At 45.7% G+C, this 16,973-nt stretch overlaps 1 protein-coding gene across 9 annotated transcripts in view; it reads left to right on the top strand.

The window, feature by feature from the left end:
* GPAT2 (glycerol-3-phosphate acyltransferase 2, mitochondrial) overlaps window positions 1–16,973 on the top strand; it is an 87,553-nt gene that overhangs the window by 9,692 nt on the left and 60,888 nt on the right. For 2 of the 9 annotated variants that reach the window (XM_083629359.1, XM_083629365.1), the window contains exon 1: window positions 13,333–13,434. In XM_083629359.1, the coding sequence (XP_083485485.1) occupies window positions 13,348–13,434 (87 nt within the window). In that variant the 5' untranslated portion in view covers window positions 13,333–13,347. Of the gene's footprint in view, window positions 1–8,134; window positions 8,613–9,514; window positions 9,570–13,258; window positions 14,147–16,973 lie in introns of those variants that run through there. The other 7 variants (XM_083629368.1, XM_083629362.1, XM_083629372.1 and 4 more) reach the window with 7 other exon arrangements.

Raw genomic sequence — 16,973 nt, 5'->3', positions numbered from 1 at the left:
GAAAGTTGATTTTATACATGAGCAAGCAAGCCTCACTTCCTCATACCCCCACCTGTCTTTAATATATTATATTACATTGTAAAGTCATACCTCTGGTTGTGTTCTCTTCGTGTTGCAGAGTTTTGGGTTGCGAATGCAGCAAACCCAGAAGCGTATACTTTGGGTTTCGCCGCACGTGCACGACAGAAGTGAACTGCGTGCTTCAGGCATGCGCAGAAGCGCTCTATTGAGCTTAGCACACGTACAGTAGCGCCGCTCTATTTACGGACTTTTTGGGGTGTGACCGGCACGCCGAAACGGATCGCATTCGTAAGTAGAGGTACCACTGTACTAGGGACTGTGCCCCCTGCTTGCTTTGCTTGCCCCCTTGCCACCCCCACATTAAGTCCCTCCTCGCCCCATGACAACTACTAAGCAAGCTTTTCACCTTCCTAAACCCATTGCTGAAGCCACGGCTCTCTTCTATTCTGCAGTCCCACTTTGCACCCATTTTCACCCGTTCATGCCTCCCTCCTCCTCTTTGTACCCCTTCCGCCATACACAGACCACCTCCATGGTTATCTCCTGCACTTTCCTTCTCCCACACATTGCAAATACTATAAGTTATGAAGCCACCATCTCCTCCTATTTTGCAATCCCTTTTCATCTTCATCCTCAAGCCTCCTCCTCTGCCCATTTTCTCCCTCCTTGTCCTTTTCCTCCCCTTTCCCACCACTGCCTTGCACACAGACCATCTACCTTTCCACTCCTCCTCCTCTTTCCTATTCTGCATCCCGCTTTGTACACCCCTCCCATGATGATATATATTACTGACCTCTAAGGTGAATATAATCATAAGAGGAAACCTGCCAGTTAGCTTGTTCAGTTAAAGTTCAGTTCAGTCGGTGGATGTCCCCACTGTGGAAGGACGTGTGGTTCCAGAATTGGCCTCCACAGTCACTTACGGACTCATTGTTAAAACTGTGTTTGTGGAAGACAATCTTACTCGGCTAGAAGTGACCGCCAAAGAAAGAAAGAAAGAAAGAAAGAAAGAAAGAAAGAAAGAAAGAAAGAAAGAAGTATAGGGGTGTTTGCTCATTAATAAAATACCTGTTCTAAATTGCTACATTGAATTTGGAACTTGGTGTTGAAGACCACATGGAATGAAATACATTGTGTGAAGGAGGACCTCTCTTGTCCTCTTGAACCACACTTTCTCCTCTCTTCCTTTCTTGCTCCCATGCCATGGCCACTGTTGTGCAACCTGCCTTCTCCTTTGCTCCTCCGGCTTCATACAAATCCTGTGTTGTGATGCAGCACTAAAATCTTCCAAAGGGGGCTGTGTGGTGACACTTTTACATTTTTATTATATGGAAAGATAGATAGGGGAAAGGGAGGAGGACACACACACACAAAAGAAACAGAAGAAGGAAAGGTGGTAGTGGTAACAGCTGCTGTTATTCAAAGCCCTCTTGATGGATAGGTTAAATTCACACAGTTGGAATCCCTATTTTATATAATTCAAAGGGCACTGGGAGTGTGCTCAGCTCCAAAACCCATCATCCAGAAGGCTCTGGATTAAAAATCTAAGATTTAGTAGATTTTCCTTGCTTCCTCTAGAATTGGTCCAGCCACTCTGTATTCTAGAGATAGGGAATCTGTGACCCTCTAGAAGTTGTTGTGCTAAAATCCTCATTATCCCTGACCACAGCCTGACCCACACCTGCTGTATTCTTGTGGACCTCTCTATTCTCCAATTTGGGTCTGAAAATGTTTTTTTGGTAAACAAAGAAGCCCCTTCATGAATGGTCAAGGTCAGTAATGTTATCAAGTCAGTTTGCTGCTCCATCTAACTCCATCTGCTCCATTGTGTGACTGGCAGGGGCTTCCTGCGATTTCTGACTGGGGTCTAGAGATGCCAGCCGGGGACTGACCCTGGGAACTTTTGAATGTTAAAAAGGACATAGTCTCAGTTAGCTGCAGTCCTTCCCCTCAACCCATCTTGGCTCCTAGGATAAAATGGAAATCAATAACTATTTTATTTGGACACTTGTTTCCTAACAAATGGAATGAGTGGTCCCCGTTCCTTTCAGTTTTTCATTTGTTAGGAAATGAGTGCACACAGTCCTGTTGTGCACATGTGTAGGCTTGTTTCAGATATTGAAATAAAGCACAATGGATCAGGGAGGGTTTTGCTGTCACTGTGCATTCGCTATAACCACTCTGGATGTCTGAAAAGAGCTATAATCTGTGCAGCTTTCCTGATGACAGAAACCATTCATCAACTGCAAGTTGGGTTAAAGGGCATGGGCTCAGTTGCCGGTAGGAGTTTCATGAAGAGCTGTTCCAAAGTACTGGCCGTGTTCAGCTCTCCCATTGATTGTGCAAGTTATTACTGGAATGAACCTGCAATCAATGCTTTCTGTTCTTCAGTTCTTCTGCATCCAGCTATATGGAGGGGGCTCCTTGATTTTTTCCCCTGCTGCTGTTCTTCGAATCAAATAGAGGTTTGCCTGTGGTGGAAATCCATTGTAAGCAGAGGTTTTTCACCACATCCTCCCCACTCATAGACTCAGAAGGAAAAGGCGGTGTTCTGCGTCATGGTTGGAGGCAGTATACCTCTGAATACCAGTTGCTGGGAATCACAAAGGGGGAGAGTGCTTTTGGGCTCAGGTCTGGCTTGTGGGCTTCCCAGAGGCGTCTGCTTGGCCACTTTGGGAACAGGATGCTGCACTAGATGGGATTATATGGCTTGATCTAGCAGGGTTCTTCTTATGTTCTTCAGATACAGGGGAAATGGAGCTTTTCCTACCTGGTCTGGACAGCAGAAACAAAATGCATTATCTGTTCACTCCAAGGCTGTTGAAAAGCACCTGAGACTGAGGTAAGGACAACTATCCTGGGGGTAAGGGCAGATGGAGAAGCTGAGCTGACTTCCCACTAGAACTGAGCCAATATTCTAAAAATATATATTAAAAAATTACTTCAAAAACATTTCTGAGTTGTGGTCCCCCCCCAATCACAGAAGAAAAGGCATCCTTGAAGAATTTTTTCCTAAATATTCTCCACCATTTTGTGTTGGCTGCTGCTGTCCCCCCCTGCCCAGTGATGCCTAGGAATGACGCTATGTCTGGGAAGATGCAAAATGATGACCCAGGTTACCAACTCAGCTGCTACTGTCACTTGCAGCCACAAACCCCCAACATCTACTTCTGCATGCACCCCAATATTTGAACAGTGAGAAACGTCTGGGATGCCTTTGCCCATCCAGAGTTCGGATTCCTTGGAATAAAGATCTATGGAGGCTGTGGTGTCTTTAAGATATATGGATTTATTTACACATATAGACAACCTGAGCGTGGGATGGAGGGGCTCACAGCATTAACACTCCAACAGTTCTTGTCAAAACTTTGGGTCCAGTACAAAGCAAGACATGTCCATCTCTCCAGCTTCCAGCATCACCCCAAACTCACAGACACACAATCCTCCACGGTCTATTGTTCCCCATCATAGGATGATGTGGCTTCTAGTCTGATGAGATGGGGAAAGGCCCACTCACCTGTCCCTATGGCAGCCTCTCAAGGACATGTAAAATGCAGCAGTTAAGGTAATGGCCTTGGCTGGCCAGTTAACAAAGGAACTGGTTTCACTGGTTCAGCACGTTTCCTCTTAAATATTTAGCCTCACATATACAGGACCCTAAGAACTCAAAGGGACCCATGGATATCAGCCAGACTAACCCCTCAAACCTGTAACGGTAGGAAAAAAGAAAGGCATGCTCCTGCCACTGTTAAGACACCGTTGGAGAGTTTCTTCTTTGTCTGAAGAAATCTGGTGGTAGCTTCTCTCCCCCACCTCTATTTCTTCATCCACAAACAGGATAAGAGAACTTTGAGAGAATTTGTACACAGCTCTAGTTCCTGCAGAAGGGAATTCCTGCAACTCTTCACATTAATCCACCAGCTCCTCTGCATGTGGGGTGTTTTGCCCCAAAGTTGTGTATTCTTCTGCCTTTCTGCCATGGAGTTCTTTCCTTGGGAAAATCAGATGGAGTTTGGGGATGGAAATAAACAATAGCTGGAAGCAGGGTGAGGGATCTTAAAAGGGTGGCGAACAGAGAAAGTGACTAGTGTTGATATTACCCAGAGTGGTGTGCGTACCTCTAAACTTGCAGACTACCCTGTGGCCTCCTTGGCCACCATCCTCCTTTGTGTGCTGGGCAGGGAAACTGGAATCCCATTAGCCACTTTGAGTGGGGACCAGGAGGGTATTTATTTCTTTGGGTACCTCATCCTCTTCCTGTCAGCAATGCTTTTTTTAATCCCGCCTATTCCACAAGCAAGTCGTAGTTGCTGAAGTCCACCTCGGACGTGTTTTGGGTTTGAACAACTGCTCAGCAATTGGCAGGCCACTTCAGTCTCTAGTGAGTCAGTCTGTTACCCCCATAACACTAAACTCGAGACAGCAGTATCATGTTGCAGTGATATTGGCTGGGAAATGAAGGCTGCTGTCCTGTGACTTTCTTCCACACAAATGTGCTTGGAACAGAGCTGCAAATGGGGGAATGTGAATATCAGACGGAGCCATGCAGGCGTTCCATGTGGATATCAGGACACGGCTGCAAGCCAAGAGTGTAGAAATTAATGGCCCGCATCAATCTCAGCAGAGACGAGCGCTGTACTCAGGAAGTTACTGCACCCTTGAGAGACCACATCGGATGATCGGAATGCTTGAGAATAAGGACAAAGGGGAACCTCTTGGCTTGAGTGCAAGGCAAGAGGCCCAGGGGGCCATACAATGGCAAAAGTGTCCATTACAAGGGCCTTTTTGAAGGGAGGGAACTGATGGAGAAGGGACTCAAGAATCGTGCGTTTGGGCAAGTAGCTTCCTTGGCCTGAGGAAAAGTTAGAGGAAGGAGGGAAATGGCCCATCTGCAGCATTATACCCCTTGTAACAGTCATATCTTTCTCTCACAGAATCCTGGGAAGTGTAGTTTGTTGAGGGCAGGGCCTGCCTGCCCATGAAGCGGGCTGAGGCCTCATCCTTGCATGGCATAACCCTGATGCAGTGCCCGGTGGCACCCACCCCCTCCCCGCTGCCAGAAGAGAAGCAGTGCTGGCTTCTGGCAAGATCTGGTGAGATCTCATATGCACACCCTCCAACATTTCCTCAATGAAAATAGGGATGTCCCATTCCATAACAACAATTTATGCCCCACACATTTTACTGGGTTGCCCCAGCCACTCTGGGCAGCTTCCAAGATATATAAAAACATAATAAAGTTTTTCGGTTTCCCTCGCATCCCTCCCGCTTTCCTTCTCCCTTCACGTTCTTTTCTGGGCGCGCCCTCTCTCCCATCCCTTTGGCAAGAATGCCACCATCTTGCCCACGTGGCCTCTGAGGTGGGACTGGGGTGGCCGGTGTCCTCCCTCCCTCATGACCCGCCACTTGGTGGGACTGAGCTGCCCATAAGCTGCCAGAGCCCAAACAAAGCAGTCAAGAGCTCAAGGCCCCATCACAGCGGTCTTGGACGTACCAGCTGCCGTGAGTCGTTGTGTAAGTGTCAGTTGGGGGGGGCACACAATTCCCAGAGCTGTGAGAACAGGGGGCTTGGCCATGCAGGCCGTTGCCCTGATCTCCTCAGGTGCCCCCTTCAAGAGTGTCGTTTTGTGTGGCATCCTTGCCATTTAGTGGTAAGCGTCGAAAGTGGAACAGCTGTACTTGAATTTATTTAGCTGCAAAATTTAAAGGACTCTACATTTTTTAAATGTATTTTTTATTAAAGATTTCTTGGTTTACAAAAGTATGTGCAATGTCTCTTTTTTAAAGTTACTATTTTCAGTTTCATTTGTTGAGACATTAGTGTTACATTAGGAAGAAAAAGGGGGGAAGAGGTGGAGGGGGCCATGGTGGGTGGGGTCAGGTGGCGATGTTTCTATTTTACTTAATGTATGTGTGGGGTTTTGTGTCAGTGTTGTTTGTGCAGGTTCTCTTTGCTATTCGCTTGTGTTCCTTTGGTGGTGGGAGAAGTTGGGGTTGGTCTACTCTAGTGTGTGGTTGTTTGTGATTGGCTGTGGTGAACCTTGTTTTCATGTGTGAGTGGGGTGGGTGGGTGTTTTTGAATCAGGATAGACATATTGATTTGTACTGTCTACATTTTAAAGGAGTAAAGAATAACATTGTTGATCTGATGTTATTCACCACTACTTTGGTGAGTAACAAAGGAATTTTGAAGTAGTAATGAATGCTATTCATTTACTACTTTAAAATGAGTAACATTCATTACTACTTTAAAATTACTTAAAATTTAAAATTACAGCACGGGTGGCGCTGTGGGTTAAATCACAGAGCCTAGGACATGCCCATCAGAAAGTCGGCGGTTCAAATCCGCGCAACGGGGTGAGCTCCCGTTGCTCAGTCCTTGCTCCTGCCAACCTAGCAGTTCGAAAGCACGTCAAAGTGCAAGTAGATAAATAGGTACCACTCCAGCGAGAAGGTAAACGGCGTTTCCGTGTGCTGCTCTGGTTCACCAGAAGCGGTTTAGTCATGCTGGCCACACAACCCAGAAGCTGTATGCTGGCTCCCTCGGCCAATAAAGCGAGATGAGCGCCACAACCCCAGAGTCATCCGTGACTGGACCTAACGGTCAGGGGTCCCTTTACCTTTTACCTGGACCAGACATCAGAAAAAGCCCAATTGACACATATTGCCTCAAATGTTTGGACTCTCACTGGGAATTCAAAGCTTAGATTCTTAACTGGAAATTCATAATTCAGTTATGGAATCTACCGTATTTCAAAATATTTAAAGAAACGAAGCAGAGGGTGTGCCTAGTTCCATTAAAAGCAGAGCTGGTACACAGGATGTGGCTTGCAGGCAAGCTTGCGCACGTTGTCTTAGGCATGCTCATTATTGCACCCTCTAATAATGTTTAAAATAGCAACTGGCATTATGTTACCCAAAAAGCCTACTTCAAGTTAAAAGTACCTGAAACTGGAAGGTTTGTATTTCAAGAGTAATGTCCCAGTGCCTCATAGGAATTGTGGTTCATGTGTGTGATACCTAAATAAAATAATAAGAACATAAAAAGTAAAAACATAATAAAACATTAAACATTTTTTTAAAAAAACTTCCCTATGCAGTATTGCCTTCAGATGATTTGGGGGTCGGATAACTTCATACCCTCCAACATTTCTCTAATGAAAATAGGGACATCCTAAGGAAAAGTGGGACATTCCGGGATCAAATCAGGAACCCTGGAAAATAAGGACATTCGGAGGGTCTGCATATGTATGCTCTGCAAGAGCTTGTAAGAGCTCGGGGAGATCCTACTGGAATCCATTGTTGTTTTGTGCGCATCACCGCACAACCACACAAGGCCAGCGGTGGGCATTTGGGTGGTGGGCTGGCACCTTCCTGTTTTGCCTCAGGCAGTGAAATGGAACATGCTGCCCCTGGTTGAGGCTGCTGCTAAGAGAGTTGTTGGAAGACATCTTCCCAGAGTTTTTCCTCAACCCACCAATTATTACAAGCAGAGGCTTAAGCAAAAGGGTCTTTATATTCCTCCTCTTCAGTGTGAATAGCAGCTGGGATTTGAACACAGCCCTTCCTTTAGGTGGCTCAGCTGTTTACTCCCCTTTGCAGGGGTGCAGAAGGGGAGATTTGTCTGAGGCTGTACCGATTACTTGGAGAACAGGGTGCCAAAAGAAGTCTTTCTTTGCATCTTGGGTTGGGGATAAGTGGCTGAGATCAGCAACAGGTGTGCAAATGTAGGTGTGTGTGTTCCTGAGACTGTTCTGGGGGTTGAGATGGGCCCCAGAGTGCTCACTTGCCTACTTCTACCACAGACCATTGCAGTTTCTCCTGCATTTCAAACCTACAGAAGTCTATAATTTCCCCTTCACACTCACATTTCCACACCACTTCACTGCATCCGAGAATGAAGAAATCTTCTCCTGTCGGTTATTCAGAGAACTTTATGCCAGCACCAATCCAGAACTGCTGTTTGCTGTGCAGGCAACTGCATCAGCACTTTCAACATCCTGTTTTCAAGCATCCTTTGACTTGGCCATAATAGATTTGTTCCTTAGAAATTGGCATGGAAAATGCTGCCTGTGTCTTTATAAAGCCTTGGTGCAGAAAGGGGAGGTGGGTTAGCTGTTGCATTTCAGGACACGTTTGTGACAGTTTCAAGATTGGTTGCTCTGTCAGTAATTTCCAAATATTCCTGATTTGTGCTGGTTTTGCTGTTTTTCGATTAAAAGAACTGCATTCACCCACTTTTTAAAAACTTTGTGGACCAAACCAATTGATAAAATGTTGTTGAAGATCTTTAAAAGGGTCACTGCACAAACTTGTTGTTTATTCCAAGAGTTCTAACAACTGCTTTTATCCTTAAAATGCTTGCTTGCAGGGCCAGCGAGCCAATCTGGTACAGAGCTTGATCTAGCATTTGCTAAAGTCAATAACTTTTCTGTTGACTTCAAAAGGAAATGGAACTGTGATGCTAACACCCTGATCCGAAATGCCTTTGCTTGAAAGCAGGAGCTATTGATTGCCCTGGAATTAGCTCCCAAGCAAATGTGCTTAGTAGAACAGCCTAGTGTCACTTATAAATCCCATTGAACTCAACAGTAAGTATCTATATTGTAATGTGCTACAGAACTTTGAGGTGGTGGTCGTGGGGCTTCTGGTGGCAATTGCCTAAGCTGCCCTTATGGCACAGACGGCTAGCAGAGGCAGAAGGGTCTATGCCTCCCCCTGGATAAACTGCTGTGATCTGTAGTAAAGCCCTCCTGATGCTGCTGGACTACAACCCCCATCACCCCTGACCATTGGCTGTGTTGGCTGGGAGCTGATGGGAGTTGGAGTCTGGAAGGCACTACGTTGGCTTTATAGGCATGGACCTTGGCAGCTAGAAATGCCTCAATACCGCTTTTTCTGTTGCAACCTATCCTGTCCCCTTGGGTTAGCCTGTGGGCTGAATATATAGGAATTCATCAGAATGCAATACATTAACCAGCATTTCTCAAATTTGGGTCCCCAGCTGTTGTTCGACTACAACTCCCATCATCCATAGCGAGCAGGACTAGTGGTCAGGAATGATGGGAATTGTAGTCCAACAGCAGGTGGAGACCCCAGTTTGAGAAACATGGCCAGAGATGGCTGTCCCAAACCATGGCTGGGGAACTCCTAGTCCTGTTGGGCTCTCAATTCCAGTCATCCCTGACTACTGGCCAGGCTGGGGCTGATGGAGCCCTGCTGTGTCTGGAGGGCCATGGGTCCCTTGCCCTGTTCTAAACAATGCTTTTTATATCTTGCGGAATAAAGAATAATATGATACCTTATCATATTACTTGAGCTGGGTGTCAAGAAGACCTCCCAGGCCTATGGTTTTACAGGTGTTAAGATTAGAGCCTGCAGAAGAGAAGCATCAAAAAGAAAATGGTCAAACCAGTTTCTTTTGTTAATATCCTGGCATATTTGCTTTGGTTTTTATTTACTGCATTTCTACCCCTCCTTTTTCTCCATATAGCTCAATGATGGAACCTGCATTTTCCAAACTCCCCCGCTGTCTGCAATTCTAAAAGGTAAACAGAAAATTGAACATCTCATTATGGTTGACTCTTGATATTTCAGAAATCCTTACTGAAAGTGAAACTTATCAAAACTCTAGAAGTGAACGTGCTGCCTTGTAGTTCTTTAGAAATATTATTAAATTGGCTTAATATAATTTCCTTGGGGCAGAGAATTAATTTAAGCTTTAGGACAAGTGTGGCTGATGATTTAAGTGGGACCTCTAAAGGCTGAAGCATTGGAAATAATAATTACTAGCAGCCTCAATTAATATTTGCAAGAGACTTAGCAGATACTTGAAATGAAATTGATTGTGAACAAAGTTGATAGTGAAAGTAAGATATGGTATTAGATGCATATGTTAATTTGTGGGTTTGCAAGCAGTCTCTGCCAGTTGTTCTCTGGCATTTGAGACAGTTTTTCCCAGGCTACTGTGGATTGGTGGTCTCCAGGGAAGGGGTAATCAGCAGTAATTAAAAAGGCAAGGGAAAAGAGGATGAAATAAAGAAGCAAAAGGATAGTGGGAAGAAACAAAGTAAGCCAAACAGGACCTTAAAAATCAGAAAAAGAAATGACTCTTCTCCCCATTAAGATGAGCCAGTGGGAAGTGACTTATGAAAAGCAGGGACAAAGTCAAATATGGGTTGACTTAACTCAGTCTTGTATACACTGACTGGCAGCAGCCCTACCTGGAGTTACTGGGAATGGAACCTGGGACCGTCAGCCTACAAAGCGGGTGTTTTGCCACTGAGCTATGGTCTTTCCTCTCATCTACCACATTAGGTTGGTTGGTGCATCACTATTCAGTTGGTAGGTAAAATACCTGATCTTTCATGGTTCATCCTCGTGGGAGGGGAGAGACTCGCTCCAGATTCAAAAGGAGGACAGGAGGGGTTCCTTATTAAATAGCTACATCGTGGAGGTGATCAGAGGAAGGTTTGCTTTCCACATTCCTGTGTGGCAAGAAGCACATGATGAAATTTCTTCTTCTGTTTGTTAAAAGATGCAGGACCTCTGCTATCCTCCCTTGCACTTGATTTGGCCATCTTAAAATGGGGAAGGTGGGGAAAGGAAAAGGATAAAAAAATATTGATGGCATCATCTGCAACAACACCCATTGTATTCCAGATAGGACAAACAGGCCCATCTCTAAGCAACTGAACAAGTGGGCATCAGAAGGGGCAATATATATTTGTTAAAATGGGGAGAACATTTCAGCCTCTCACAATGCTCTGTACCTGACTTTTAAGATGGCCAAACTAAAACACAAAAACTACTGAATTACACTTTGAGAGGTTTGATGCTTGTGGATTGAATCTGCCACTATATATATATTTATGTCACATTGTATGTGGTATTGGTGTTCCAATGCTAGGATGCCTGTGTTATTTACATACAGGCGTGCCATCATAATTTTCTAGGGCTCTTTCTCTCTCTGTGAGCTCATGTGCCTTTATACTGGTGAATGCTAAAATACACTAATGATGCTAAACAGATGTTAGGAACATAGGAAACTGCTTCATGAGCCAGACCATTGGTTTGCCTAGCTCTGCATTGGCAGAAGGTCCCAGGGTTTCAGGCAGGGTTCTTTCACAGCTCTACTGAGAGATGTCAGGATTGAACCTAGGACTTTCTGAGTGCAAAGTGATGCCCTTTGGCCTTAAATGGGCTGTTCTCTCCATAAAAGCCATCACTATGCTGAAAATCTCTCACCTTGTACAGTCTCAGTTCAAACAAGGCAAGTGTGCAGAGGGTAATTCTGTCAATAGTGTCAGACTTGAACAAAAACACAGACATTCCAGCCAGGAAGTCACCGGACGGCCTCAGGCAAGACAGCCTTTAAGTTCCCTATTTGTAATGTTCAAATTACGGTGACCTCATAGGCTTATTGTTGGCATGAATGAAATAGAGATTGCCTAGTGCTTTGTTCTAGATACATTAAAAAACTACTATGCACACAGTCTTGCAAAATCTTTCATGCATATTCATAAGCATAATGATTTCAAAAGCTTCCAGCCATAAGATGAAATAACTGGCTTCTGGCAAAAAGTTAACTAAAGTTAACTTTTTGCCAGAGGCCAGTTATTTCATCTTATGACTGTGGTGTGGTGTAAAAAATTTTAGTTCATCCCACCTTATTAACAGTGCATGAACATTATTCATAACTTTGATTTTGTATTTTTTTAAAAAGATGCTCAGGCGATTGGTGAAATATGTCCCATTATAAATGTAAAGAAAACACCTTAAGAGACTACTCTTAAGCCCTGTGCAGAGGGGTAATGAGTGCAGAAATGGAGAGGAGGGAGGGGGAGTCTTGGGGGCTCCCACCAGTGACCGGTAGGAACGCAGGGAGCCCAACATTAGGTGGCGCCGGAGAGCCAGTGGCAGGCAGAGCCAACTCAGTCTGGTTTTGTCCCTACCCTCTCTGTTTAAAATATCATAATTTTATTAAAGATGTTCTTGGGTTACAAAAGTACATGCATTGTCTCTGTTTTCAGGTTGAAGAGCCTTTTCTACAGATCAGCTACATTCAATGTGAGACATTAATGTTGTACACAGTGTAAGGTTGCAGGAGAAAAGGGGGGGAGAGAAGGGGTGGTAAATTTATATTCTTTTACTTAGTGTGTGAGGTTTTTTTGTCAGTGTTACTTGGGGAGGCTCTCTTTCTATTCACTTATTATTTTTCCTTGGCAGTGAGAGAACTTGGGAGGGGGCAGACTGCAGTGAGATTTGTTTGAGTGTATGGGCGGGGGGAGGGACGCAGGTGGCGCTGTGGGTTAAACCACAGAGCCTAGGACTTGCCGATCAGAAGATTAGCGGTTCAAATCCCCGCGACGGGGTGAGCTCCCGTGGCTCGGTCCCTGCTCCTGCCAACCTAGCAGTTCGAAAGCACATCAAAGTGCAAGTAGATAAATAGGTACCGCTCTGGCGGGAAGGTAAACGGTGTTTCCATGCGCTGCTCTGGTTCGCCAGAAGTGGCTTAGTCCTGCTGGCCACTTGACCCGGAAGCTCCCTCGGCCAGTAAAGCGAGATGAGCTCCGCAACCCCAGAATCGTCCGTGACTGGACCTAATGGTCAGGGGTCCCTTTACCTTTAGCCATGATGGAAATCACGGGAGGGGAGAAGGCTCTTGTGGGTTTCCCCCAGGCATCCAGTTGCCCACTGTGGGGAAAGGATGCAGGACTGGACAGGACACTGGCCTTGCATATCTTTGGCCCATCTACCTGCGCCCAGGCCACTTACTTGCAACTCCCATCCTGTGCTACATCTTCCCTCTGGACCTTTGGAACATGTTGGAAATTGGGTGTAGGGTCAGCAGGAGATCGCCCACCTCCCTTCATTATCACCCTACTACATGATCATCCCTTGAGAGCTGCTACACCCACATGGGCGCAGCCTGGGAGGGGGCAGGGGAGCACGTCGGTTCTGCCCCCCCTAACAAAAGTCCTGACCCCCCCCCATCAAAAGTCCTGGCCATGCCCATCCAGCCACTGTCAGAGGTGGGCAATCTCATCCTACAGAATGGCGAGGTGCAGGAACCCACCTGAGAGGCACGGGAACTGAGTTCCTGTGAGTTCCCCCAGAAAAGCCCCTCTTATAAGTGTTGGCTCCGAGGTCAGACCCACCGAGTCCTGTGGGGCTTATTCCAAAGGAAGGATGTGCAGCCTGCAGATGTGCGCAGCTTTCACCAGAAATCTAGTCCGCCGGAAGCGTGCACTGGAATGCGGCCTGATCGTGTGCACGCTTACTCGGAAGGAAGCCAAAGCCCCATTCGAGCATTTCACCCACTGAATGCAGTCGATTAGTCGCTCTTCCACCGCCGTGGGGCTAAGCGATCCAGAGGCGACACCCAAATCTTACGCGCGTTTTTCATCAGCGGTAACGTCTACTCAGCTCAGTGAGATTTACTCCTAAGTAGGCGAGCACAGGCGCCCAGCCCAATTCTACGCACGCTTACTGGGAAGTAAAGCAGGCCTTCCACCTCCAAGGTAGCGGATCAGCCCCCGCTCTCCTTCCTATCCTATCCGGAAGCCGAGACCTGCGCTGGGCGTGCGCCGTGGGGCTGCCTCCGACCCAACGGGGCTGCTGAGGATCCTCCCAGGAGCGCTTCTGAGAGACCTGCGCGCAGGGCGGGGGGGGGTCCTCTTGTCTTCCTTCGGGCGCGGATCGCACGAGCGCGCGCGCCAAGTGTGGCCGGGAGTCGCGCGGCCGAAGCGCACCCGCGTTTTGCAAGCAGAAAGCGAAGGGTAATTCTTGCGCGTGGCGTACTTGGCCCCTTGACTTCACAGGTGCGGAAAGGTGCCTCCGCCTTTGAGGTCAACGCGGGAGCCAGGAAGTTTTTTGCTTTGTAGTTGATGTTTGGAGAGTTTGCCAAAAAAAGCTCAACAGCAACAAAGCTCAACTCAGCTTTTGCGTCCGGATTATCAGGTGCCAGGGACCCCCTCCCCCCGCCCCCCGGAGAGTTACACGGACCCCCAATTGCGAACTACCGGTAATTGGTGAAGGTGGAGGAAAGGGAACTTTTGTTAGTGCCTCAAAGAGACTCCCTTATTCTTAACACGGAATGTGGGAGGAGGCAGCAGATATGGAGGTGAGGCTGCTTTTAGGTTCTGTGCAGGCCTGCTGGGAATAAGAAACACAACGATGGCTGATTCCTCATCTCTGGAAATAATAATAATAATAATAAACCCTGGCTGTTACTCTGGTCTGTCTCCATCCCTGGGCAAAACTCAGAGTCCTTGAAAAGTAAAGAGAAACAAGGCAGTCTTAGCATTAACAATGGCTGAAAATAATTGTAGGTGCTGTACTAGGTATATAAAAAAGCCAAATTGGGTAACTTTACCTGGCAGCTGGAGGGAATGTTGCTTTAGGGAGAGAGAGAGAGAGGGGGGGGGGAAGTCCCATCTTCAGGTGGCAAAAGATCCTTTCCCTCCAGTTAGACTCTTGTTGAGTGGCTAAATTCATTATTTTCTAAAACATAGAAAAAGTATAAACACCTGAAGATGAGATGTTGGAATGTTTGCGGCTTTCTCTCACATTCCATTTTAAGACTGTCCAGATGCAGACTCCAGATGTTGCCATATGCCAAAATTTTATTTTGCACCTGCTGCTTTATTTACCAGCTGGCCTGATGAAGAATTCTGGAGAACACAAACACAGTTTTGTGATATTTTTGTTTTCCTAATGAAGATATTGTTCTAATTCCGTTTTTGGGGTCCCCCCCCTTGCGGCTAACATGGCTGCTTTTTACTTTTGATGTGACGAAAGTAAGGACAAGCTTATTAATAAGCACAATCCTTTGCTATTTAAACTGATGGGCCTTAAAATGTGCTTACCTTTGTCTGGTTCACTGTTTTCTGGTTTGAGGCCTGGAAGGGGTTGGTTGCAGATGACATTTTTCCATATTGCCATAAAAACCCATTGGTTTGTATGGTTGGTCCCTTTGACATTCTTGATTTTAATGGGTAGACAAGACCTCTTTTGAGCAGGGACAGCCTGCTCTCTATTCAGAGGAAGAGGCCTCTGAAAGGTTGTTAAAATGCACCAGGTAGGAAGTTTTGAAACCCCAGAGTCTTAAATATTCCAAACAATATAGATTTTTGAAGCAGCTACTGGAGTAGGTGAGGCATTGGACAAAACTGGAATCCTTAACAAGGAAGATCAATGGGATGGTAATGAGAAGCCCCTCCCTGCTGTCTGCATGGCATCCTTTGTGTTGCCCCTTAAGAGACAATCGGTGCAGGAGGAGATGATGGTGCTTCCCTGCCCCCACCCTCTGCAAGGGTAGAAGGAGGGGCATGTTTAATTTCAGCTCTTTAGACATTTATTTTTTGAGGCAGTGATAGAATAGAGTTAAAGTAACAATAGAAATGGCAAAGAGCATATGAAAGAGTTGAGGATTTTGGAATGTCTCTGTTAACTTGAATGTGATTTAATATTTGTATTCTGCTTTTCCAACAACAAATGTTGATCTCAAAGCAGCTCACGGTAAGAACAATAGTATTAAAAAATAACAAACATTGCAATCACTATAATGATATCAAAATCACAGTAGCATATAGAGCAATAAGCAAACAAATCCATCATGGCAATTAATACAATATAAACTCTCAGTGATTTGAAATAGCTGTTGAGTTCCCAGGCAGCAGGATCTCATAGTTTTTAGCTTTGACTTCATTTTCACCTTCAAAGAGAGAAATTGATGACTTCTGTGTTGTTCCTTCCAAGCATATAGCGCATGCATGCAGATGTGTCTAAATGGGGTTGGGCCTTTGGTTTTGCAACTCACCTTTGGTTTCTTGTCTGAAAAGAGAGTCTGCATGCATTCAGTTTTGTACGGCGGGGGGGGCAGCCTTTGCCAAGCCGGTGCCAGCTGGGTACTCTGCCGCTGGGTTTGATGAGAGCTGCAATCCCACAACATCTGGAGACTACTAGGTTGGTGAAGTCTGGGGTGGGCCTTCCATTGCTTTGCAGAGGCTCCCCTTACAGTCCATTAAATGTAGTGGCCCCAAAGCTATCTCTTTGTCTTCCTCCAGAAGTTCACTGTGTACAGGGTGGGTGGAGGGGAAGGGAACAAGTGAAGTGGGCTTATGAACTCTTCAATTTTCAGATGAGTAAGAAGAGAAATGTTTTCCCTGTCCGATTTCTACAGTAGAAGGAGATAATAGCTTAAGAATGCTTAGCAATGATCACAGCTTTGTGAGGGAAAGCATAAGAGGTCAAAATTCATGTTGGTACTTATGAAGAACAAAGAGCTTTTCATTTGAGTCTCTCAGCAAATAGAGCTTCAAGAAAGAAGGTCCCACACAAGGTGACTTCACTCAGAATGATGCATCGTCCTGCTGTGTAGATCTGACCTGATTTGCACATAATGCTAAGTCAAAGCAGGACTTAACACAAACAAGCACATTTTCATCTTCCCAGACAGAGATTGTGGCCACAGTGTTCCTGTCACAGTGTGCACTGCCATTGTGCTTTAACATAATGTTATGTCTGGACCTGAGCTTGTGGTTTGTCTACTGGAGGAGTCCCTTTCTATGCTGTGGGAAGTGGGGAACTTTGGAAATAATTTAGAAGGGGATATTTTAAAGAACTTTGAATCTTTAAAAGCTTTACTTTGCTGCATGTTTTGTAACTTTAAATCTCTGCTGGGGCTTTCTCACCAAAGAGTGCTTGCTCCACACCTGGATCCAGGCATCCAGGGAATTCTCCTTTTATTCTTACCCCAAATTTGGTATTTACTCCAAATACCAAAAGCCAACAATATCATAGGGACATGGAAGCTATTGATTGATTGATTGATTGTGTTAGGAAAAAAGAAGAGGTTGTAGGCAGAGACTACCCTTCTGAGCAATAGCTGATAATTGTTGAGGCTCTGAGATTAGAATTTGAAATTGGTACTTTAGCAACACTGTCTA

Source organism: Podarcis filfolensis (genome assembly GCF_964270895.1).
Source record: "Podarcis filfolensis genome assembly, chromosome: 8".
Taxonomy (NCBI): domain Eukaryota; kingdom Metazoa; phylum Chordata; class Lepidosauria; order Squamata; family Lacertidae; genus Podarcis; species Podarcis filfolensis.
The sequence above is the reverse complement of the archived record's forward strand: the minus strand, read 5'-3'. Positions and strand labels throughout refer to the sequence as shown.